At 41.9% G+C, this 26,130-nt stretch overlaps 1 protein-coding gene across 1 annotated transcript in view; it reads left to right on the top strand.

Annotated features, from left to right (window-relative positions):
- The window catches only part of si:ch73-127m5.1 (neurotrypsin), a 42,082-nt gene extending 18,506 nt beyond the window's left edge, over positions 1-23,576 (top strand). Inside the window, exons 3-14 of the mRNA XM_047376854.1 lie at positions 1,549-1,791; positions 2,065-2,203; positions 3,019-3,197; positions 3,362-3,509; positions 12,475-12,653; positions 13,539-13,680; positions 13,971-14,191; positions 15,592-15,733; positions 15,815-16,093; positions 17,166-17,288; positions 17,366-17,634; positions 21,137-23,576. Coding sequence (XP_047232810.1) covers positions 1,549-1,791; positions 2,065-2,203; positions 3,019-3,197; positions 3,362-3,509; positions 12,475-12,653; positions 13,539-13,680; positions 13,971-14,191; positions 15,592-15,733; positions 15,815-16,093; positions 17,166-17,288; positions 17,366-17,634; positions 21,137-21,660 — 2,588 coding nt within the window. The 3' untranslated portion in view covers positions 21,661-23,576. The remainder of the gene's footprint in view (positions 1-1,548; positions 1,792-2,064; positions 2,204-3,018; positions 3,198-3,361; positions 3,510-12,474; positions 12,654-13,538; positions 13,681-13,970; positions 14,192-15,591; positions 15,734-15,814; positions 16,094-17,165; positions 17,289-17,365; positions 17,635-21,136) is intronic.
- The last annotated feature ends 2,554 nt before the right edge of the window (positions 23,577-26,130 follow it).

The raw sequence follows: 26,130 nt of genomic DNA on the forward strand, positions 1-26,130 counted from the left end.
AAAACGTTTCTGGATGGCCAAGCTGGTGTGTTGCTGAGATAAGACTTTTTCACCAATGCTGGAATGCCTTCACCATTAATTATAGTCCAGTTACTGCTTGGCCTCGAATATCCCCCTGAAAGATTCACGGTGGAAAACACCAAATGAGGAAAATAAATTAAATATGTGGAGGTTTTATATCTTACGATTAGAAGGGAAGGATGCAGATGACATGAAAGTAGTTGCTATAAACAGCTTGGGGAAAAGAAACAAAAATCATACAAAAGTGAAACAAAAAAAAATCCCCTCAGAGCCCCAGTGGTTTGAACACACACACACACACATGTCATCTAGCTGTTGACACTCTTTTTTCACAAATATATTAAAAAAGAATATTTCCACTAATAAATAAATATTCTGCTTTATAAGCTGTTTGTAGGGGCATGTTATATGTTATATTTTAGCAAAATGAGGTCATGGACATTTTTTTCTGTGGTCGTATAAAACTAGACACTGGTGGTTCAGCCACGTCCTTTTGAATTCACGTCAGCTTCATTTTAAAAATATGTTTCCACTTTTCTAAGCTGTGAAGCTCAAACATGTGAATCAAATCTAAATGTAGAAAACATGTAGGACACATTAAATTAGACCACTGCAGACCAGGAACTTCACACAAGAGCTGCAATTTTGGAGATGCTCTGACCAAGTCGCCTGACAATCACGATTTGGAAAATACCAATTTTCCTGCTTCCATCACAGACAAAATGTTAAATTGTTGCCAAATATATGCATCATGTGCCATGATGAAGAGATAATCAGTGTTATTTACTTAACCTGTTAGTGGTTAAAATGCTATGCCTTGAGTGAAGAACCTCTGCATTTTTGACTTCTTGTTTGAAGTTAGATAGAAATGAGAAGGCCAGGTTTATCTTCTCCAATCTTGAAACCTAAAAGGCCTAGAGCTCAAAGCAAAGTGCTGATATGCAAGATATACAGTACACTTAATTATGTTCCCTTTAATAAAATACTTTTCATGTTTCTGGTTCAAGGCCTCTAAGTTTCCCAGTTTTAAGCTCTCCTCTAGGTTTGTTTTCATCCTTTTTATTAGAACTACTGTTGGTTCTTAACAAGCTGCAGCACATTAACTGCTTTGCGTTTTGTGGCCTAATTCTGCTACACTTTGATGTCAGCAGTTCCCCTTCTCCGTCTGTCTAAGCTTCACTCTTATATTTTTTCCTTCTTAGAGAAGATTACTCGAGGTAGCTGGTGTTGCATTATGTCCGGTTTGATCATGCTCAGTGTGGGTCCGTACGGGTGAATACTCCAGGCAGGATCCTGCTGCGGTACTGGACAGAGAATGATCCATGCTAGCTTTTATGTTCTGATGAAATACAGGCATGGGGATAATGTGATTTGAAGATGAGTTCTACTCATCTTCTCCTCACAACGTGTCTTTCTTATTCAGACTGTCCTCCTCGCTGACCTAAATCCTCCTCATTTCATCCAGAACATCTTTTTTCTCTGCTTTTCCTCAGCATTTACCCTTATCTCTTCTTTCTCTTTGTTCAGTACCACTGACCTGCTCTGAGGGATTCACTGAGTTGGGATACTACAACGGCACAGTGTCCCAGACAGACTCTGGTGCTCCTTGTCTGAAATGGACTGAATTTCCAGACTATGTCATGCAGTACCCGGGTCGCGGGCTGGGTGACCACAGCTATTGCAGGAACCCGGACCGTGAGTCCAACCCCTGGTGCTTCTTTAGGCAAAACTCAGGAGCTATCGGCTGGGCTTACTGCGACTGCCACCAAGGTACGTCAACACGTACTCAAAATAAATGTAATGGGACTCTGCACAGTTCACTGAGAGTCTAAACCTCGGTCAAAATCAGTTCATTTTGCAGAGAAGTTGTGAAGCATGGTTTAGTGATTATATTTCAGTTTTGTTGCAACTATGTTTCCATGTCTCCAATTGTATATTACCTTTTTAGTTGGTAACATTATTTTATTCTTTTATTTACTGATTGGTTCTTCACTACGACTATTACTGCAGGGCTATAAATCTGTGCTTCTCTGTGATTTTTAGGAGCAGTTCGTCTGGTTGGCAGCTCATCTTCCGACAGTGGGAGGGTTGAAGTTTACCTGAATGGGCAGTGGGGGGCGTTGTGCAATTCCCACTGGACAGACCGAGATGCAAGTGTGATCTGCCGGCAGCTGGGTCTGGGGTAGGAGGAAGAATAAATTAAAACTATAATATGTAATTTGATCAAGTACAGTTCAGTTATATTTAGTTTAATTCAATTCGAAGCAATTTATTTAAACACAACAAAATTATTTTTGATCCAGTTCAGTTTCATTAAAATCAGTTCAGTCGATTTAGTTCATTTAACTTTAGTGACTTGAATTCATGTCATTTAAATTCAGGTAAATTGGATTAAATCTAGTACAGTTCAAATAAATTGATTCTGTTTTGATTAAGTTCAGTCAATCAGTTGAATTAATCTTCACTAAAGTGTTTGTCATTCTGTTCAGTTCAATTCAAATCAGCAAAATGAAATCCAGTTCAGCAGATTCAGTTCATGTCAGTTCAATTCAGCTCTGCCGGATAATATTTAATTCACTTTAATTGGATTCAGTTTGTTTGATTACTTTCAGTTTGATTCAGTTTTTAAATTCATGTCTGTTCAATTGAGGTTAAAAAAAGATTAAATTCCAGTCATTTCTTTTTGATTCAGTTCAGTACATTTTAATTTAATTGGATTAATGTATTTAAAATCAGCTAATCTAAATTCTGTTTAATTCAGTTCATGTCAACATCTACTCAGTGTACTTACATTAAGTTCACAAATTACAGCATTCATTAGATTCCAGTCCAAATAAAAAGATTTAAGTACAAATTACCTTCAGTTCAGCACAAACCGAATAAAGTTCAGTGCGGTCAGATTGAGTACCTTAGCACTTACAAAACATAATATCCCCCTGGATGAAAGTGGAGGGCATAAAAAACCTCTGCTCCTGTTTGAATATGGTTTTCTTTTAGTGATATTGGTACAGCGCTGCAGCTCTCCCAGTTTGGCTCAGGCTCTGGTCTCTTCCATTATGAACGTCTGGGCTGCCGTGGAGATGAGGACACTCTGAGTAAGTGTCGAAGCAGGACGTTCGTCACCGGTGACTGCAGCCATGGAAATGAGGCGGCCGTGGTGTGTGCGCCACCTGAAGGTCAGTGTAACTTCCACACTTCATTAAAACCAGACCTGAATATTTCCCCAAGCTACAAAGTGACCCAATTTCCTTGTTAATAATCTAAAGGAGTTAGGTTTACATATATTATAAATTACACTTTACTGTTATTGTTAAGGAATAAATTGCTGCTCTCTTCTTAGGGAGTGGTCCTCCGCTGCGTTTGGTGGGAGGCGAGGAAGACTTCGAAGGTCGTGTGGAAGTGTTTCACGGAGGCCGGTGGGGCTCAGTCTGTGATGACCAGTGGGATGACAGAGATGCTGAGGTGGTGTGCAGACAGCTCGGTTTTGGGTATGTTGACATCGCTACCATACTAACCCTTAATCGCATGGATTCCATAACTGCTGCTTTAATTGAAGCTGCAACATATCTTTTTGTTGAAATACAGAAAAATGTTTTTAGCTCTGTCTCTTATTAAGCAATTTTACAAAGAAACGTTGAAAAATATTTTATATGAAATCTGTCATTTACAGCTCTCCATCCAAACTGACTGAGCTTGAGCTATTTTGCAAGGAACCATGGGCAAAATCTCTGGTTGTTGTTCTGGTTGTTGCTCTGGTTCTTCTGGTTGCTCTACAAAGTATTTGTAGAATTTGTAGAAGATGTTGAAAACCATGCATCTTTTTCCATTTTTGCACAGTTTTGTCTTTATTAAAATAAAACACAATATAATACATTTAAGAAGTTGAAGTCAAAGGGACGTGAAGGGTTTTGCAAGGCAGTCTACGTTGCCAATCTTTGTTAAATATATATTAGTTTCTTTGTATTTAAAGCATTGCTAATAAAGAAAAAAAGTGTCTTAATGTATCTTGGATTGTACAAGATGGTTTAAATCCATGAAAATTAATAATAGGACCACTTTACTTTAAATAAAAGCCATTGCAATCATGTTTTTCTAACTACAGAGGTAGGTGTTATAGATTTGATTGTGTTTTACCTTTAAATGCTTCCTCATTTTTTAAGGCCAATAGAGAGGCTAAATGAGACTTAAATTTCATTTGTCATCTTTTCCTCTAAAGACTCGACAAACAGAGCTACAGCTCATCCAAGAGCTTTGTGAGGATGACTGGGTTGGAGAGAGTAAGCTGAAAATGTTGAGTGACAGGCGAATCTGGGAGAACAAAGGGTTGAAGTGTAGATCCGGAACAATCCAGGGAAAACACCTGTTGTGTTGCACCTGTGCAGGTTTTCCCAGAAACATCTCAGACTGCTCCAGCCGTCAAACAGAAGAGTTGTATCTGAGAAGTGAATCTCAAGTTCAACACTGGGTTGCATCACATCTCCCCAAACACACCAGGAAACAGCTCTCCATCTGTGTTTGCGCTTGTTACTGAAAGATAACCTGACAGCGATGTGCAGGTTTCCACACAGCTGCACGCACTCATGTTTGACACGTTTTAATAAAACAAAGCAAAGTGGTTGGTGTTTTATTCAGTTCACAGGGTCCAGTTTATTTTCTTCACAGTGAGAATCCTCGCTGCACAACAACGATAAATTTAGATGCAAAGAAAAATATTTAGGCATAATATGAGTATTTAGACTGGTTAAATGAAGATTAAGCACAAAAACAGCCCATGTAATTTTATTGTATTTATACCTCTGAAATAAAAAAATAAAAAACCTTTAAATCATTTAAGCTGTTTAAATTTAGTTTTATTTTAAATGGGTTTTTTTTTTCTTTACAAATAATGATGGTAATTCCATTTTTAGTAGACAATATAGTCATTATGCTTTATTCACAATTTAGATTTATTTTTGTTATTAGTCATGTCCTCAAAAACTCTGGCCTTTATGGAAGAGTGGCTGTCATCGTTTTACGTATAGTTCTGATCCACATGCAGTAAACGCTCCAAGGAAACCAGGAAGTGTTTTACAGATTTATTGAAAGCACAGTAGTAAGTACGGTCTTGGCACAGTAGGCAAAGCTGTAAGGAAGAAAGCATAGGTAAGTTTAGATGGTAACTAAGATGGGAAACTAATGGTGTTCTGTTTCTTACTTGTTGGTTGTTGAAAAACCGCCAGGAGGAACTGTTGACAATGACCAGCTTAACCTGAGATACATGAAAAGTGGGGCGAACACGTAAGGAGGAAGGTAACCGAAGATGAACGGCAGAAGGACCAATGAGGGACTCGATAACATAAGGACCAATAAACCGAGGGGACAGCTTCTTAGACATCGCCTTCATTGGGATGTCCCGAGAGGACAACCAGACTTTCTGTCCTGGCTGATAAACCGGGGCGGGACGCCTCTTGCGGTCAGCAATGCGCTTGTTCTGGGCCGCGGTGTGTTGGAGTGCTTCAACAGTCCTTCTCCAAATAAGCATACACCGGCGAACATGGTGACGGACTGAGGTAACGGCTACGTCACGCTCACCCGCTGCAAAAAGGGGCGGCTGATACCCTAAAGAGGCTTCAAGCGGGGAAACACCAGTAGCAGACGAAACCTGAGAATTATTATTATTACTCTACCAAGTTAAGATGCTCAGTCCAGTCTAACGAAGAGGAGGAGGTAATGCACCTGAGCGTGGACTCGAGTTGTTGGTTGAGTCTCTCAACCTGGCCGTTAGACTGGGGGTGGTAACCCGAGGTGAGCGAGACCTTGGCTCCCAAAGCGGAGCAAAACTGGCACCAGACCTGGGAGACAAACTGGGGCCCTTGGTCAGATAAAATATCCTGGGGTATACCGTGTAGCCACATAACATGTCTGGAAAGCCAAGGGAAGCTTCCTCAACGGCACGAGGTGACAAGGCTTAGAAAAACAATTTATAATAGTCAAAATGACAGTCATGCCTCTGGATGAAGGTAACCAGGTTACAAAGTCCAAAGCTATATGTGACCAGGGATGCCTGGGAATGTTCAGTGGTTGAAGTAACCCAGACGGTGGTTGGTTGCTACTCTTACTCCTAGAACAAACCGTGCAGGCAAGAACCCATTCCCTGATGTCCTGATGCAGAGAGGGCCACCAAAAACGTCTATTAATCAATGCAATGGTTCTACTTATTCCCGGATGTAAGGCGAACCTAGCAGTGTGGAACCATTGGATAACTCGTGCTCTGATTGAGGCTGGGACAAAAGTTCTGTTCTTAGGGGCTGTTCCAGGGTCAGGCTCAGTCCTCAGAGCACGATTAACTAGTTCGTCGATCTCCCAAGAGACAGCCCCAATGACCCAGGTAGGGGGGACAATGGGCTCAGGGGCTCTCTCCGTATCATCTGGTGCGAACAATCGGGAGAGTGCATCAGGCTTCGCATTCTTACTCCCCGGTCTAAAAGAGATGGAGAGGTTAAAACGAGAGAAAAATAGTGACCAGCGTGCCTGTCTAGGGTTCAGTCTCTGAGCTGTCTGTAAATAAGCTAGGTTCTTGTGGTCGGTCCAGACTAGAATAGGATGAGTAGCCCCCTCCAACCAATGTCTCCACTCCTCCAAAGCCAACTTAATGGCTAACAGTTCTCCATCTCCGACATCATAGTTACGTTCAGTTTGGCTGAGCCGATGCGAAAAGAAACCACAAGGATGAAGTTTACTATCTTCACTCGATCGTTGAGAGAGTACTGCTCCCACTCCAGAGTCGGAAGCATCAACCTCCAGCACGAACTGTCTGGAGGAATCCGGGTGAATCAAGATGGGAGCCTGGACGAATTTCTCCTGAAGACTCCTGAAGGCCTGATCAACAGCAGGAGTCCAATGGAAACTGGTCTTGACAGAGGTCAACGCCATCAGAGGTGCTGCTGTCTGGCTGTAGTTTCGGATAAATCTGCGGTAGAAGTTGGCGAAACCAAGGAACCTTTGCAACTGCTTCCTCAAGTCGGGAACGGGCCACTCCAGTACTGCTCTGATCTTCTCTGGGTCAGCGTGGACCTGTCCACCCTCAAGGATAAAACCCAAAAAAGTTACAGAAGACTTGTGAAACTCACATTTCTCCGCCTTCACAAACAATCGATTCTCAAGGAGTCTCTGTAGGACCAGACGGACATGGCGCTGATGCTCCTCCTTATTCCTGGAATAAATCAAAATATCGTCCAGACAAACAAAAACGTTTAAGAAGTCTCTGAGCACATCGTTAACGAGAGCCTAACAGCTGGTGTGTTGCATAATCCAAAAGGCAAGTGGAGTCTTGAAGGCCGTCTTCCACTCATCCCCCTGGCGGATCCTAACTAAATGGTAAGCATTTCTAAGGTCTAGTTTCGTGAAAACTGTGGCCTCACGTACAGGCTCAAAAGCAGAGGAAAGCAGTGGAAGAGGGGAACTATTCTTAATGGTGATGTTGTTTAATCCCTGGTAATCAATGCATGGTCGCAAAGAACTATCCTTCTTAACAAAAAGAAACCTGCACCTAGGGGTGAAGAGGTTGGCCGAATTAAACCTGCAGAGAGGGACTCGTTAATATACTTCTCCATAGACTGTCGCTCATGTTGAGAAATGGGATAAAGTCTGCTAGAGGGAAAAGTGGCTCCAGGAAGTACAGGGGTTGGACAATGAAACTGAAACACCTGGTTTTAGACCACAATAATTTATTAGTATGGTGTAGGGCCTCCTTTTGCAGCCAATACAGCATCAATTCGTCTTGGGAATGACATATACAAGTCCTGCACAGTGGTCAGAGGGATTTTAAGCCATTCTTCTTGCAGGATAGTGGCCAGGTCACTACGTGATACTGGTGGAGGAAAACGTTTCCTGACTCGCTCCTCCAAAACACCCCAAAGTGGCTCAATAATATTTAGATCTGGTGACTGTGCCGGCCATGGGAGATGTTCAACTTCACTTTCATGTTCATCAAACCAATCTTTCACCAGTCTTGCTGTGTGTATTGGTGCATTGTCATCCTGATACACGGCACCGCCTTCCGGATACAATGTTTGAACCATTGGATGCACATGGTCCCCAAGAATGGTTCGGTAGTCCTTGGCATAACGTGCCCATCTAGCACAAATATTGGGCCAAGGGAATGCCATGATATGGCAGCCCAAACCATCACTGGTCCACCCCCATGCTTCACTCTGGGCATGCAACAATCTGGGTGGTACGCTTCTTTGGGGCTTCTCCACACCGTAACTCTCCCAGATGTGGGGAAAACAGTAAAGGTGGACTCATCAGAGAACAATACATGTTTCACATTGTCCACAGCCCAAGATTTGCGCTCCTTGCACCATTGAAGCCGACGTTTGGCATTGGCATGATTGACCAAAGGTTTGGCTATAGCAGCCCAGCCGTGTAAATTGACCCTGTGGACCTCCCGACGGACAGTTCTGGTGGAAACAGGAGAGTTGAGGTGCACATTTAATTCTGCCGTGATTTGGGCGGCCGTGGTTTTATGTTTTTTGGATACAATCCGGGTTAGCACCCGAACATCCCTTTCAGACAGCTTCCTCTTGCGTCCACAGTTAATCCTGTTGGATGTGGTTTGTCCTTCTTGGTGGTATGCTGACATTACCCTGGATACCGTGGCTCTTGATACATCACAAAGACTTGCTGTCTTGGTCACAGATGGGCCAGCAAGACGTGCACCAACAATTTGTCCTCTTTTGAACTCTGGTATGTCACCCATAATTTTGTGTGCATTTCAATATTTTGAGCAAAACTGTGCTCTTACCCTGCTAATTGAACCTTCACACTCTGCTCTTACTGGTGCAATGTCCAATCAATGAAGACTGGCTACCAGGCTGGCCCAATTTAGCCATGAAACCTCCCACACTAAAATGAAAGCTTTACTGAAGGCCTGCTTAAGGTCATGGTAGAGCTCAGGAACATGTGATAAATCAGGAAAATCACTTTTGTTGATACCGGGATCAACGGAAGTGGGTATGACTGCAGCCTTAAGGCAAGAAACGTGACAGCTGGTGGACCATGATTCTACTCTACCCTCAGCCCAATTAAGGTGTGGGTTATGTTTACATAGCCAAGGGAATCCCAAAACCAAGGCATGGGTAGCTGCTGGGAACACATAAAAGGAGATAAGTTCCCGGTGATTACCGGATAAAAGAAGTACAATAGGTCTAGTATGATGAGTGATGTGTAAAAGTTTGACCATTTAAAGCAGTGACAAGGCGAGGGGTGGAAAGAGGTACTGTCTCTATCTTATGAGCTCTTACTAGTTATAAATCTATTAGGCTCTGCTCACTTCCAGAATCTACAAGAGTTGATAGATTCTGAACTGGTTGGCCAAGATGTAATGTAGCAGAAAGACAAAATCTGGGAGGATTAGAGGAAACAGTCTGGCCCGCCGGTCTCTCCCTTACAACCGACGGACCCGCTCTTTTGGCCGAGGAGGACAGGTAGGACAACCTGCAATAAAGTGTTCCTGAGAACCACAGTAGAAACACTGCCTAGACTGCCTGTGTCTCTGTCTCTCCTCACTGGAGAGATGTGTGCGCCCAATCTGCATAGGTTCAGCGACACCCGTCAGTCCAGGAGAGGTAACCATTGAAACAGAGGGAGAAACTACAGGAGGCTGAACGCTAGGAGTGCAGCGTTCGCACCTAGTTCGCTTTCGTTCTCTTAGACGATTATCAATCCTGATGGCTAAAGCGATGAAATCCTCTAGTGGTTTAGGTTCATCAATCAAAACTAATTCATCTTTTAAAGTGTCATCCAATGAGTGAAAAAACGCTGATTTTAAAGCGCGGCTGTCCCAACCAGAAGCTGCCGCCTGAATGCGAAAATCAATAGAAAAATCAGAAAGTGGTCTACCCTGCTGTCTTAAGGTCCATAAACTACGACCAGAAGCCACAATATCAGAGTCGAAAGAAAAGGTCCGCCTAAACTCCTCTTCAAAATCAGAAAAAAAAACATCAAACTGAGCACAACTGGGAAAACGGGACTCAGCCCACCTCAAAGCTCTCCCAGTCAAAAGGCCTAGAATATATGAAATCTTGCAGTAATCAAGAGGAAAAGAATGGGGTGAGTGATTAAATGCTACAGTGCATCGCAATAGAAAACCCCTACAGTCAGCTGACTCACCGGAATACTTCTCCGGTGAAGGGAAAACGACTTCACGGACTAAAGGAAGTCGCTGAGTGACGGGGGCTGCTGCAGGGACCTCGACAGGCGGGGTGGTGGAACTGCTCAGGGAGTGCTGGAACATGGCTGTAAATTGTTCAAGCTGAACATTGGTTAGTGTCTGTTGTTCGGCGAGAGTACGTAAAGTGGAATCGTGGGTCTGAATAAGGAGAGTGTGGTCTGAAATGACTCCCCTGAGCGTTTCTGCTGGGTCGGGTTGGCTCGAGGGTTCTGTCATCGTTTTACGGATAGTTCTGACCCACATGCAGTAAACGCTCAATGGAAACCAGGAAGCGTTTTACAGATTTATTGAAAGCACAGTAGTAAGTACGGTCTTGGCACAGTAGGCAAAGCTGTAAGGAAAAAAGCATAGGTAAGTTTAGATGGTAACTAAGATGGGAAACTAATGGTGTTCTGTTTCTTACTAGTTGGTTGTTGACAAACTGCCAGGAGGAGAGAGAGTCGTGCTGGAGGAAACAGCGTGGGACTACGGAGGTGAGTTCTGCCAAGATACTTAGTCCCTTGGACGTTAACGGTGTTTGGAGGATTGTATGGTGGGCACGAGTGGAGCGGTGGAGGGTGGACAGGTTTCGTGGAGGCAGGATCAGAGGTCGAATCCAGGAAAAGATCAGCAGGAGGAAATCCAGCAGCATAGCGTTAGCGAGACACCAGTTTGTAGATCCATCCGTGGGAAACTTGGAACGAGGTCTTATAAGCAAAATCCATTGGTGGCCAGCCTGGGTAACATCCAGGTAGTCACCAACACGGTATGCTGAAAAGACAAAATAGGTTAACAAAGTCAAAGCAAGCAATACGAGAAGCGGCTCAAAGATCGGCATGGATAGTACCACTGAAGGCTAACACTCGAGCGCTGACATGCTGGCTGCCTCCTGCTTAAATACTCCAGGAGCCTCATCACTGGTGAATGGATAACACCTGTCTCACCGCTCCTGTTCTCCAATGCCCTCTAGAAAACCAAACACAAACAATACAAAAAACACACAGAGATCTCCAACCCCAACAGTGGCAAGAAGAAACCCACGGTTCAAAGTCCCAGTCTCATTTACAGTTTGGGACAAGCCATGGAAGGAACACAAAAAGACACATTTATCATTATTAAAATGTCAGAGTGGTACATTTTACATCTGTAACAAATACAGTTTTTGTTTTTCAATGTTTGTAATAATAATAATAATACTGCTGACGTGTTTGGATGAGTCTTCAGGTTTCCACTGCTTGAATGCATCTGTTCTGTTTCTGGTGTTTTCTGCTGCTTTTCTTTGCTTTAAGACACCTGCAGTTTGTCTGTAAGTTAAACATCAATTTCATACACGCACAAAAACACTGGGACAAATACACGCTGCAGCATTTCTCTATCAATACATAATGACCACATGAACCAGCAGCCACCTTGGAGCTATTTATTATTCGGCAATAATTTCTCATATACAGGATGTACTTTTTATAGTATAGTTTAAGACTTTTAAGTTACTTTGCATGAGTTGCAGGGAAGCTGCTGTCGAGATGGGATGTATTCAGAATAAAGTATTTTTTGTCCAGACGTTATGACAGATTTCATCTTTAAAACCATCGACCACACATTTCTCCACATCACCAAAACTAAGGAAGCCCTGAAAGTCAAGTACAAATAACTAAAATATTAAGGACCCATAAGGACCCATTCTCTAACTCTGAACAAAGGTTTCTTGTTCCCACTACCCAAATGTTTGTGGTGGTAAAAAGGTTAATACATTTTAAAAGTGTAACTAAGATTATTTCGGCTGCACGGTGGCGCAGTTGGTAACACTACTGCCTTGTAGCAAGAAGGTCCTGTGTTCGATTCCTGGGTGGGGGTCTTTCTGCATGGAGTTTGCACGTTCTCCCCCATGCAGGCATGGGTTCTCACCAGGTACTCTGGCTTACTGCCACAGTCCAAAAACATGACTGTTAGGTTTATTGGTCTCCCTATATTGCCTTAGGGGTGAATGGATGAGTGCATGGTTGTATAAGTCTTTGTGATGGACTGGCGTCCATGATGTACCCCTGCTCTCGCCCGTAAACTGCTGGAGATAGTTACCAGCTCTCCCGCAACCCAGTATAGAAGATGGATTATTTTTGCAAGTTTTTTTCCCCTAAATGGGCAGGCAATAAAACATTTATAATCTGTGATGCCTATAAAGTCAAATGTTCACTTTGTTAAACCAGCTTGTTTAGGATCAGCTCAAGCTCGATTGGCATTAAATGTGTGTTTGCGTGTTGCAGGGGTGTAGCGAAGGCCTGGTCATGGGCTCACTTTGGGCAGGGTTTAGGTCCCATCCTGCTCGATGCCATGAAGTGCACAGGAAACGAGCTGTTCCTGGATCAGTGCCCCCACGGTGACTGGGAGCAGCACAACTGCGACCACATGGAGGACGCTGGGGTCTCCTGCAGCCCTTATACAGGTTACAACTCTCTCACGCACACACACACACACACACACACACTCACACACTCTTGTTTTGCTATATGTAGTGAGGACCATCTGTTGACTCCCATTGACTTCCATTGATTTTCAGTCATTTTCAACCCTTTCTATGCCCTAACCCTGACAATAACCCTAAACCTAACTATTACCAGTGCATGCCTAACCCTAACCTTAACCTAAAGTCAATTCACACCTTAGTCCTAAACCTAACCGTTAGCAAAATAGGTTGTGAGGACCATCAAAATGTCCTCACTTTGGTACAAACGGTCCTCAATTTGATGGTGAAATCGGGAAAATGGTTCTCACTGTGATGCCAAAACAGGAACACACACACACACACACACACACACACACACACACACACACACACTTCAGTAAAAGAGTAGAAGAGGTAACTTGTACCCCACTCCACATGGAGTCAGTGGGGGAAGGCCATTAAACTGCCCAAAGGTGTCAACTGCCCATTGACTACACATGCATTAAATCAAATAAAAATACATTCAAGTCCCAAATAACAGATAGATAAGTTATCTTTTTGATACGGTGCTTATGCCCCATCCATCCGCCCCCATTCTAATGCCAACCTGGGCAACGGCCCATATGAAAAACCAACACTGCACACATAAACAAACACACTCTCATCTTCTGTGCAAAGTGGTGGGCTCAGAGAAGTTATTTATGCCTCATGAACATCAATAAATCATTGCTGCTTGGGGCAGCAGCATCCTGTCTGAGGCGAGCACAAACTAAGACAAAACAGATCGATTTATGTAACTATTTTGTTGTAATTATTGAGAGCGGTTGAGTTTATCAACATGAAGATCGCCTTGTGGCCACAGTGAGAATTTTGACAATGTTTCAGATGGGGTTGTGCGTCTGGTTGGAGGCGACACCCCCTGGGAGGGTCGAGTGGAAGTGTTTCACAACAGTGACTGGGGGACGGTGTGTGACGACCACTGGAGGCAGCAGCATGCAGAGGTGGTCTGCAGACAGCTGGGATACAGGTAGGTACAGACCTCTTGATGTTACTGTACCTTGGTGCCTTGCAAAAGTTTGCACAAGCCTTGAACTTTTTAACATTTTTATACCAGCCACAAAATTGACATGCATTTATACTGTAATTGGGATAGGTGGCCAAAGCTGCATATTTGTGTCTTGGTCCAGGTTTCCAGATGTTTGCTGATGATACAGACAAATGTCTCAGTATTTGGAGTCCCGTTGCACCATGGTTTAGAAGGTCATCTCTCATAAATAAATACCAAACTAAATCCTCACTATGATCTTTACTTTTCAGGGGTCATGCTGAGGTCGTAGCAGAGGGGATGTTCGGGGAGGGCACGGGTCTCATCCTCCTGGACGACGTCCAATGCGAGGGATCCGAGACATCCCTGCTGGACTGTCGGCATGGCATCTGGGGACGGACCGATTGCTCCCACAGCGAGGACGTCGGGATTCGCTGCAGAGGAAGATCCAGCCAGGAGACCAATGAAGTGCCAGTAATTGCACCTTCAACAGGTAACGCATGGCGACAAGTATGTAGAGTAAATTAAACTCAGGTCAAACCAAGAAATTTTTAAGGTCCTGAAACCTTTTAAGTAAATCTGCACATCTAGTTTCTTCACAAACAAACTTAGGTCCCCTGTACGTTTTCACATGTTGTAATGTTACCAGCACAAGCTTCAGTGTATTTTATTGCATTTTTATGTGATAGACCAGTACAAAGCAGTCCATAATGCTGAGGTGGAAGGAAGGTTACACGCCTTTCAAATATTTTAATAATAAAAATCTGAAAAGTGTGGCTTGCATTTCTATTTTGGCCTCCCAGATTCAAAACGTTGGAGTACCTCCTTTTGCAGCATTTGCTGCTGCAGATCTTTTGAGGTGTGTCTCTATTAGCTTTTGCACACCTAGAGACATAAACCTTTGCCCATTCTTTTTTAGTAAAGCACTTCAAGTTCACTAAGACTAATGGAGAGCATCACTGAACGTCAATTGCCCTGTATTTAGCTCCGTCCATCTCCCTCCATCAACTCTAATATTTTTCCCTGCCCCTGCTGAATAAAAGCATCTCCACAGCATTCTACTGCTGTATTGGCCAGATTTTGTGAAGTGCGCGACGAATGGTCGTCCTGTCAAACGATTCTCTCCCTTGTGGACTTCTGCAACTCATCCAGAGTTACCACGAGCCTCTGATTGATGCTCTTCTTGGCTGTCAGTTCAGCTGGACAGCCATGTCCTGCTAGGTTTGTAGTGTACCGTACTCTTTTCATTTTCAGATGAGGCATTCAACAGAGCTCTATGAGATAATCAAAGCTTGGGATATTGTTTATTTGGATTTATGCTCAGATTAATTTTCAAGCAGTTGGACTCTGTTTAACTCTTCTGAACTTGTTTGGTTGCGCTGGATGTTACTTATGACTATTAGAGTAAAGGGGATGCATCTAAATGCACGGCACACTTCTTTCAGTTTTATTTGTAAATGAAATTTGAAAACCATGTGTTCTTCTACTTTGTTTTCGTCCATAAAATTCAAATAAAGCATAGTGAAGTCAGTGGTTTCAAAGTGACAAAATGTGAAATATTTAGGGGTATGAATACTTTTGGAAGGGACAGTATGTGACTATATTGTTTCCAGATGTCACCACTTGTGTTTGTCTATCTGATGTAACTCAAAGCGTTGTTAGCGTTGTTGCAGAGAAAATAAAGACTTGTTTACTGTCTGGGCTCCTTAGGGGTTCAGGTCTGCCTGTCGACATGTTCAGGTCATTAGAATAAGAATAGCTCTCGAATGCAGAGGCACCGGATGACATTTAGCTCCGTCAGCGGACACATAACTCAGAACATCCCGGCAGACAAGGCTCAGCAGAGAAACAGGCACGAATAGGAATACAAATGAGAGTTTTTCTCCCTGCAAGGACCCCTGGTGCGTCTCATGGGTGGCAGCAGCAGGAAGGAAGGTCGAGTTGAGGTGTATCTCCATGGAGACTGGGGAAGTATTTGTGACTCGGGATGGAACGACCTCAACGCCGCTGTGGTGTGCAGACAACTTGGACACAGGTTTATGTTTATATAGGATTTATGGACTTTTTGGTTTAAAAACAAAACTGTGCAATAAAAGTTGACGCCTGTTTCTTTCAGTGGTGGAGCGGTTGTAGCCGGAGGGTTCGGTCAGGGGAAAGGGCCCATCCACCTGGACCAGGTGAGGTGCACCGGGAAGGAGGAGTTCCTGGGAGAGTGCCCTTCACTTGGCCTGAACATCCAGGGCTGCAGACGCAGGGAGGATGCAGGGGTGAGGTGTGATGTTGCGCCGCGGGAGGCGGCTGTGAAGTCCAAACCTCGGGAGGAGAGCTGTGGGCTGAGGAAGCTGGTGGAGGTTGAGGGGAAGCCAGGAAATCAAGGAAAAGGGAACATGCTCAGGTAAACCAAGGGTGAACATTGATGCAGAACATATTCACAAAAACATTATCAAGGTTACTATGGCTCCATCTAGTGGTGGAATGAGATCGTTTAGTATCACTATTCTGTCTATTTGCTGCCTGTTGTTAGAACTGATTAGGAGTTACTGGGAGGAGAGATTTAGGGGAGAATATTTTAAGAAGCTCTTTGGACAGAAGTAAGGGCTATATATAGATAAACACCGAATGAAGAGACTACTTGTAAAGATGATGCATCAGTATAAATAATCACATCATCTGCATTTAAGCCCCAAATTATTCATTTTCATTCGAGACAGGCATCTCTCAGAAGACATTAAAATAAATAATGTATCAGTTTGAAAAAAAAAAACCATTTAATTTACATTTTAATAAAACCTTGCATTTCGAAAATTATTAATGCCACTCTCAAAAATCACAGAAAAAAATGTATTAGCCTTACAGCAATTAAAACTCTTTTAAAATGTATGCATGTTTCCACTCGTATTTTGGTGACTTTCTTTGGTGATGAGCTCCAAATCTTTGAGGTTGGAAGGCTTCCTTTCCATCACCTTAGGTTTTTGCTCCCCCCACTGATTCCTGATCAAATTCAAGTCAGGAATAATGTTAATATTGCTCCCAATAAGAAGAAACATTTTGATAACATAAAAAAATGACCTTGAACCTAAATCTGTTTGGCTTATGAATAATTTTGAGCTTAACTGTAAACGTGAACCATAGCTTGAGCTAGGCAGTTTATTTTTATAAATAGAATAAAATGGCTGGCCTTAAGAGTGACCTTTGAAGAACACCGATCTTTGTTCCTAAAGCTGCAGAGCTGTAGTTACCCGTTAACATACACTGAAATTTCCCAGTTAGGTTGTTTAAAACCAGTTTAATGCAGATTTATCAAAAAGAGTTAGCATATGGGTCAGAAGTAAAGCTGTTTATTGCAGTTTTGAGACCCTGACATGGTAGGCAACATTGTATGATGAATGTGATCGGAAACATCCTGTAGAAACTAAAAGAAGAAAAATACAGAATGTTTTCTTTGTTTTTTTTGTGTTTGCTCCTAGGACGACATGGCCCTGGCAGGTGTCAGTGTGGCTTCAGTCTCAAGAAGGAGCTGGCGGTCCGCTCTGCAGCGGGACTCTTATCAGCCCCTGCTGGGCGCTGACGTCTGCATCCTGTCTCAGCAGGTAAATCCTGCTTCTGTTTCTGCAGCAGGAACCATCCACTGCTACCTCCTAAATCTCCCTCTGTTTCTCTGCTGTAGGTTCGGCAGCAATCCGTCCATATACGTGGTTCAGGTCGGGGCATCGGAGCAGACTCTCAAACCGGAGCAGGTGGTGGTTCACAGGAAGTTCAAGGGTCAGAGTGGAGGCCACGACCTTGCGATGCTGAAGCTGCCCAGCGCCAAGGGCCACTGTGTGACCTTTGAACCCAACACAAACGCAGCCTGCCTACCTGCTGAAGACTCTGCAGCAGGGGCAAAGACTGCATCATCCTGTGTTGTCATGGTTGCCACAAGCTGGACAGGACCAGGTTTGTGATTTTTCTCCCTTTTATCTTTGACCCCAAACAGTTTGTCAAGTAAAAGAGCCTGAAACACCTGTAGGCTTCCTTAAAGGGAAAGAATAAATCTCTAACAGGTTCCCTTGATTATAACATATCACGTGCATAAGTGAAAATAAACCTTTCTTTTACATTTTGAATATTTCTTATTTGTACTATTTCTACCTTATAAGTTTCAATATGTTATATAATTTTCTAAAAACGTTTACAGTAAAATATTTCTTAAAGGGATGCCCTTGTAATGCTTGTCTTTCTAACAGCCCATAAATGAGAAGACAAAAATGACAAATGATGAAGATATTACTGCTATTTCTAATAATAATAAAAGTAATCAAACTCTTCATCAGATGATAAATAAATTACTGATACAAATTCCTATAACATAGAGATTAAATGATAAATAAGTAAACAAAGCCTACAGAGCATATCAAACTTACCTATCAAGGACTCAATTAAGTGTTTCTTATCATAACAGGACACTGAAAAACTGGTAAAATTAATTAATAGTGTGAACAACAATGAAAATGATGTAAAAACGTGTGAAATTCGCAAGATAAACTTTACACAATAAAAGCAATATCCAAGATAACCAATAAAGTTGCATATCTTGACAAAAATAAAATAAAAAAGAATCGTCATTACCTTATATGATTTCACTCTATCGCCATCAGGTGGTTAAATATTAAAAGACTACAGTGAAACTTGCCAAAAACTACTGGAAACGACACCCTGAAGGTTTGAACTCATAATCACATAATGGCTTAATGTTTATATTTAAAAATGTATGTAAATAATCCGTCTCATTCAGTCTCACCATTCATCATATAATCAAGTTTGTACCTGTCCCCTCACAAATTTAAAGAAGAGAGGAGATTCTGCATTAATAAAAAAAAAAAAAAAATGACACGTAATAAAGGATAATATAATAGGGAGCTCTGTTTCTTATTTACAGTGCCTTGCGAAAGTATTTGCCCCCCTTGAACTTTTCAACCTCTTGCCACATTTCAGGCTTCAAACATAAAGATATAAAATTCTAATTTTTTGTGAAGAATCAACAACAAGTGGGACACAATCGTGAAGTTGAATGAAATTTATTGGATATGTCAAACTTTTTTAACAAATAAAAAACTGAAAAGTGGGGCGTGCAATATTATCGGCCCCTTTACTTTCATTGCAGCAAACTCACTCCAGAAGTTCAGTGAGGATCTCTGAATGATCCAATGTTGTCCCAAATGACTGATGATGATAAATAGAATCCACCTGTGTGTAATCAAGTCTCCGTATAAATGCACCTGCTCTGTGATAAGTTCTGTTCAAAGCGTAGAGAGCATCATGGAGACCAAGGAACACACCAGGCAGGTCTGAGATACTGTTGTGGAGAAGTTTAAAGCCGGATTTGGATACAAAAAGATTTCCCAAGCTTTAAACATCCCAAGGAGCACTGTGCAAGCAATCATATTGACATGGAAGGAGTATCAGACCACTGCAAATCTACCAAGACCCGGCCGTCCCTCTAAACTTTCATCTGGAACAAGGAGAAGACTGATCAGAGATGCAGCCAAGAGGCCCATGATCACTCTGGATGAACTGCAGAGATCTACAGCTGAGGTGGGAGAGTCTGTCCATAGGACAACAATCAGTCGTACACTGCACAAATCTGGCCTTTATGGAAGAGTGGCAAGAAGAAAGCCATTTCTCAAAGATATCCATAAAAAGTCTCGTTTAAAGTTTGCCACAAGCCACCTGGGAGACACACCAAACATGTGGAAGAAGGTGCTCTGGTCAGATGAAACCAAAATCGAACTGTTTGGCTACAATGTAAAATGATATGTTTGGTGTAAAAGCAACACAGCTCATCAACCTGAACACACCATCCCCCCCACCATCCAAGGAGCACTGTGCAAGCAATCATATTGAAATGGAAGGAGTATCAGACCACTGCAAATCTACCAAGACCTGGCCGTCCCTCTAAACTTTCATCTCAAACAAGGAGAAGACTGATCAGAGATGCAGCCAAGAGGCCCATGATCACTCTGGATGAACTGCAGAGATCTATAGCTGAACACACCATCCCCACTGTCAAACATGGTGGTGGCAGCATCATGGTTTGGGCCTGCTTTTTGTCAGCAGGGACAGGGAAGATGGTCAAAATTGATGGGAAGATGGATGGGGCCAAATACAGGACCATTCTGGAAGAAAACCTGTTGGAGTCTGCAAGAGACCTGAGACTGGCATGGAAATTTATCTTCCAACAAGACAATGATCCAAAACATAAAGCCAAATCTACAATGGAATGGTTCACAAATAAACGTATCCAGGTGTTGGAATGGCCAAGTCAAAGTCCAGACCTGAATCCAATCGAGAATCTGTGGAAAGAGCTGAAGACTGCTGTTCACGAACGCTCTCCATGCTACCTCACTGAGCTCGAGCTGTTTTGCAAGGAAGAATGGGCAAGAATTTCAGTCTCTCGATGTGCAAAACTGATAGAGACAAACCCCAAGTGACTTGCAGATGTAATTGCAGCAAAGGGTGGCGCCACAAAGTATTAACGCAAGGGGCCCGAATAATATTGCACGCCCCACTTTTCAGTATTTTATTTGTTAAAAAAGTTTGACACATCCAATAAATTTCATTCCACTTCACGATTGTGTCCCACTTGTTGTTGATTCTTCACAAAAAATTAGAATTGTATTTCTTTATGTTTGAAGCCTGAAATGTGGCAAGAGGTTGAAAATTTCAAGGGGGCCGAATATTTTCGCAAGGCACTGTATTTATTTAAGACAAACGAAGCACAGACTGCAGACAATATCTGCAAGGAAAACAGGGAAGGTTTTGTGAATGACAAATGTAAGAAAAACAAGAAAGATTTAGTTGTTAAACCACTTGAACACTTTAAATTTGCCCGCACCAAAAAACTGCCTTACCGAAAGAAGTGGGACAGAGAGTCCCTGCTTTGTGAGTTTGGATTGTGATGTTGTATTTTTAGTTTCTCATTATTCTTCCATTTAACGCACAGAAAGATTTTGGTAACCTTAACTACCCTAAAACAGAAAGGTTTAGTCTGACTTTTGAGAAAATGATAAAAAAAGATTTTTCCATACAGCTTATGTAAACGTCTGAGCGGCAGAGCTGGTTTTTCATATGGACCATATGTGCAGTTGCCCAGGGAGGCATTAGGAAAGGGTTACATGGGCACCAGATAAGATAGAATAAAGTTTTAACTTATCTGCCAAATGTGCCCTGAACAAGATGTTTGTTGGTTTTTTGCACGTGCAGTCAGTAGGGAGTCGGCATCCGTATGTGTTGAGTGGACATCAACTGCTTGCTGCTGAGAATAGAGACTAGGTCACGTGCTTTGTTTGGGACTCAACTGTATTCCACCTCCACTCTGAATCTGTGTAATGTCATGTAGTGCTGACATTTGTTTGGTATTTCCTGTATTCCTGACATCTCCCACTTTTGTTTCTGGCAGACTCAGTCATTGCTTCCTGGGTCCCTCTGATGTCATCGTGGCAGTGTAAGAAACGCTTTGGCAACAGCTTCTCCAGTCACGGCACGTTGTGCGCCGGCAGTCCCCCGGACACCAGCCTCCTTCACGACGATGGTTGCCAGGGCAACTCTGGAGGCGGGCTGTTGTGCCAGGAGGAGTCAGGCCGATGGGTCGTCACTGGGGTCGTTGCCGGGGGCTACAGCTGCTCCGACCCGTCCTCCCCGGCGCTGTACACCCGGGTGAGCCGCTTCAGGAGCTGGATCGATGAAGTCATCAACACGCACTCGCATCTGGAAGAGGCGCCTGCACCCACAGCGACGCAAAAAAATCCCACACGCAATGATGATGACATTTCACGCACACACGATGAACACTCCGACACACACCAAGAGCTCCTACAGAAACACACACATGCTCATGCACACACTCATAAGCAGCCAAGCTTCAAGAGCACACACATGTTTCACACAGAGGATGCAGACAAAAACAAACAGATTGAGGTCTGATTGAGGCCGTGCCATTGGCTACCACCTGTGCCATGTGACCACCTGAAGTGAGGAAGTAGCTTAAAGTTTCCTTATTGAAGAATTTTGACCAACAGATTTAAGATTTGCAGAGGCAGAAATTGACGTTTGGAATGATCCAGATTAAACAGCATGTTAATAATCAGGGACAAATCAGAACAGCATGTAATTACAGGACAAAACGTATCTGAGGGACTTACTGAACATGGTCGCACATTAATCTATGCTAATCTAATTTATTTAGTTGTGCTCTGTGTGAGTTATTTGGAAAATAGTGAAATTTTAACAAACGAACATCTAATGTTTAGGCTGTCTGTGTATGAATCATGTAGATAAAGTCCTGCAGCAGACCAGGGCCATCCCGGATGAGCTTTATATAAAACTTAATGTGTGTTTATTTTTCGAACAGGGCTCATCTCTTCAGGGTGTTGTCTTAAAAAGTGAAAGTGCTGTAGGTAATTTAGCAGTTTAACTCAGGACCATACCACTGCTTTAGCATGTGTATTTGTATTTAAAACCACTGACCTGCATTGTACGGTAATTTACTGCTAATTCTCAGCTGAAAAGAATAAATTTCTGTTAGTGTTTTAGTGAGGGAAGCATATGATATTATTTGCTGTCAATTTGCTGTGTTGTTAGTCCACCACAGGGGGAGCTGCAGCATCAACAGCCTCCCACTAAAGACCCAACACAGGCTACATTCAGAAAGGTTCCTACACAATCTGGAAAAGTCTGCAATTTGACTTTTTTGCAGGTCTGGATATGGATGAAAAAAGAAAATAAAATATGCAAAAATATTTGTAATTCCATACTTTTTCCCTCCCTTTCTTTGTTCCTTCCTTCTTTCTTTCCTTGGTTCTTTCAGTGTTTCCCTCTGTCCTTCCTTTAATCTTTCCTTCCTTCCTTATGTTCTCTCATCCTTTCATTTTTTTCTCCTCCCTCACTTGCATCATCCTTCCTTCCTCCCTTCCTTCCTTCCATTCTCCCTTCCTTTTCTCCTTTACTTTTCTCCTTTTTTTCTCCTACCTTCCTAGTTCTGTAGTTAAAGGGTGACCATTGCAGAAATTTCTGCCATTTATTAAAAATGAACAAGAGACGGAGAGCTGTGGAAATGTGGGAATTCTGATATTTCACAAAAACAATGTGTAGAAACCCTGATATTTATGTTAATTGATAATTTACTTGTTTACTCGAGTAAAACAATTAAAAAGGAGTTTAACAAATAAACGCCACATTACTTCCCAAGATAATGCACAAAACTAAGCTGAAATACAGTAGTATAGCAGCAGTTAAAGGGGCAGTACAGTCTTTATCTGTATTTAAAATCAGCAAAAACATTGGTATGGTCCTGTAAGTCTGTACAGGGAAATTCTCTGGTTTGAAAGCCATTGGAAGCCAACAGTCATGTGATAAATATCCTTTTTGTATCGCTCTAGACAAATACAGTAGATAGTTTCTCAGATAGATGCATAGATAGCTGCTGCTGCTGAGTTTAGATAGTGTTAGATAGCCAACCTTGCTGAGGCTTTTTCTGTTATTCCCTGAGCAGATGTGTGCTCTGAGCAGAAGGTGGCGACGTTGCTCTATTTTCACAGGGCCACCCGCTGCCAAAAGACCAGGTCATGATGTTGTTTTTATACGGTTGCAGTAAGTGTACGGACTTGTGTTGATGTGCTGTGAATCATTGTATCGTGAAGCATCTTGTAAACTGTTACTGCCTGTCCTGAGCCTGTTGTTCAGATGTACATAAATCCTCTCCTGCAGTGATCTCTTGTACATACAGTTTGTCTCTGAGATGGGAGGCTGCAGGGTGAATAAACTTGTGTTGAACCCATCCTCTACTCCCTGGTGTACTGTGCTGAGTCATGGCTGAGTATTAAAGAATTTGCTGACTACAATCTCCATGTGTTGCTCTTGTTTTTCGTCTGACATGATGGATGCTAATTTTGAAACCTGCATCTGTTTCCAATGTGAATACACCTTTAGTTTACAAAGGATCACGCATGAAGACTGTTGATGTCTGGAGAAGACAGATATCTTGAACCAGGTCTGAAAATATCAAGTTCATAAAACCATTTATGACCCTAACACTTTTACCCAAGGTATTTCTTTAGGATTTTATGAGACCATCACAAAGTAGTTTGTAATTGGTATGCAGTAGAAAAAGTATTTATAGGTTTCAAAGTTTCTCAACAAATACAAATCTGAAAGATGTGTTTTTGCCTTTTGGCCCCCTTTAATCTGACACCCTAAATAAAAACCAGTGCAACCACTTTCCTTCAGTACTCTCCTTATTTGTAAATATAGACCATTTGTGTGCAACTTTGCAAATAGTCTGCCCCCATTGTCAGTACTTTGTAGAATCACAGTAGCTTTGCAATCTTTCGAGGTATGTCTCTACCAGCTTTGGACATCTAGAGACTGAAACCTATGTCTATTCTTTCTTTACAAAATAGCTCAGGTTCAGTCTGATTGGACGTGAACAGGAAAACATCAAATATTGCCACCGATAGTAAATTGATTTCAGGTCCTGACTTGTGATCTAAACCATTCTACTGTAGCTCAGACTGTATGTTTGGAGTTGTTTTCCTGTTTGAAGATGAACCTTCACCACAGTACCAAGTCTTTTGTCGCCACAACAAGTTTTTTATCTAGGCTTCCCTTGAATATATCGCCATCTATCTTCCCATCAACTCAGACCACATCATGATGCTGCCACCACTGTGGAGAGTTAGTTTTCCACCACACATAATTTTCAATGTACACATAAATGTTTAAAAGGAAAACTTTTTTATTTCTTTGTGATTCCTTTTAGTACTGTCTTTCTTCATGCCACTTTTCTATAAAAGCTAGATTGGTGGCATGCATGACTACTTCCTCCAGCTCCACATGGGCCTCTTGGCTGATTCTCTGATTAATGTTCTCCATGCCCAGCCTGCCAGTTTAAATGGACAACCAGTAGCGTTTTCTGACATGGGCAATGTGACTCGTTGCCTGGGATGGCACTGTGACAATTGTGGTATAGATGCTAAATAAAGTCTGTGGCAACCCGAATAAGTTTTGTATGTTTATTTGCATGTCCAATAAGTCAAAGAGGAGTGTGCTTCAGCCAGTGGTGTGCGCAGTTTAAGCATTGTAGAAAAATAAATATAGCTGCGTTCCACAGTTAGATGATAAACTGATGTGGTGTCAGCGCTATCAGCTCTAAATTAGAGGAAAATTTTCACGATTTTTAAAGATTGAACTGAATTTAATTATCAAACGTTCAAACTGTATCTCTGGAAATACATTTTTTAATGTGAAGTTTCAGATTAATTAAATCTTAAAAACTATTAAAAAAAACATTTTCTGGTTTCATGGCATCAAGTCAATATAAGTATATATATAAGTATATTGAGACATGCATGAAAATCACAATATATAGACAATATTAGACTGGATGAATGACTCCTCCCTGATCACAAGAACCGCCATGGTGGACGGCCATGTTTGTTGTGCTGCATTCTTCCTAGCTTCAGATGACGGATGGAGCACTGATTTTTCTGTATTCCTCAGAAAAAATGTGAAATATTCAAAGGGGTATGGACAATTTAACACATGAATTGAACAAACCAATTTAAAGCGATTGCTTACAAAACTCCAAGTAATTGAAAAATAAATCTTCTTAGCTGCTGTTCTCAGTCACCCATGAGTGCTGTTAATCATTTCCTTTGTTCCTCCATGAAAACAGAGGGATCAGAGTGGATTGGCCTTTTATTCACAGTGACTCTAATGAGCCTGCAGCCAGTCAGGATGCAGCTGATTTATTTATTGTGAATGATTTATATAAAATGGGTTGAGATGTTGAAAATGAATTATTAATAGTGGTGGAGGCACGGAACAGTGTGACTTTATGATAAACACCTGGATGGAAAACATCTTTGCTCTGACCGTCAAGTCACTTTAGATGAAATGTGGTTTTAAATAATTAATAACCTATTCAGAGGAAAGTCATGGGAGTTTCAGGACTCAATCTTCCAGATTCTTTATTGCTTTTCCACATTATTCATGTATGAATGATTAAAATGCTTTTATGCTTTTGTTTCTTTTCAACTATTTAGTAGACGGATGATGTTGCGTTTTAGTGTTTGCATTTTGGAGATGTGGTGCACAACATTTCAATAATGCTCTTATTAGTAACAAATGCAAAAATCAAAAGAAATATATACAAGAATGAAAAGAAATATATTTATACTTTAAATGTGTAAAAAAGTTATTAAACACATACATTTAAAATTCATTAATCAAAATCAACATATAGTTTGTAGAAATGACTTTTTAGTGCTTATTTATGCTTTCATACATCCTTTGCAACAGGGCGTCATGAAATACTTTAAAGCCTTAGTGTGGCTGGTCAAATAAACCCTACGAACTAATTGGTTAAACTGCACTTGACTAGAGCGATGTTAGCCC

Source organism: Girardinichthys multiradiatus, chromosome 10 (assembly GCF_021462225.1).
Source record: "Girardinichthys multiradiatus isolate DD_20200921_A chromosome 10, DD_fGirMul_XY1, whole genome shotgun sequence".
NCBI classification, from domain to species: domain Eukaryota; kingdom Metazoa; phylum Chordata; class Actinopteri; order Cyprinodontiformes; family Goodeidae; genus Girardinichthys; species Girardinichthys multiradiatus.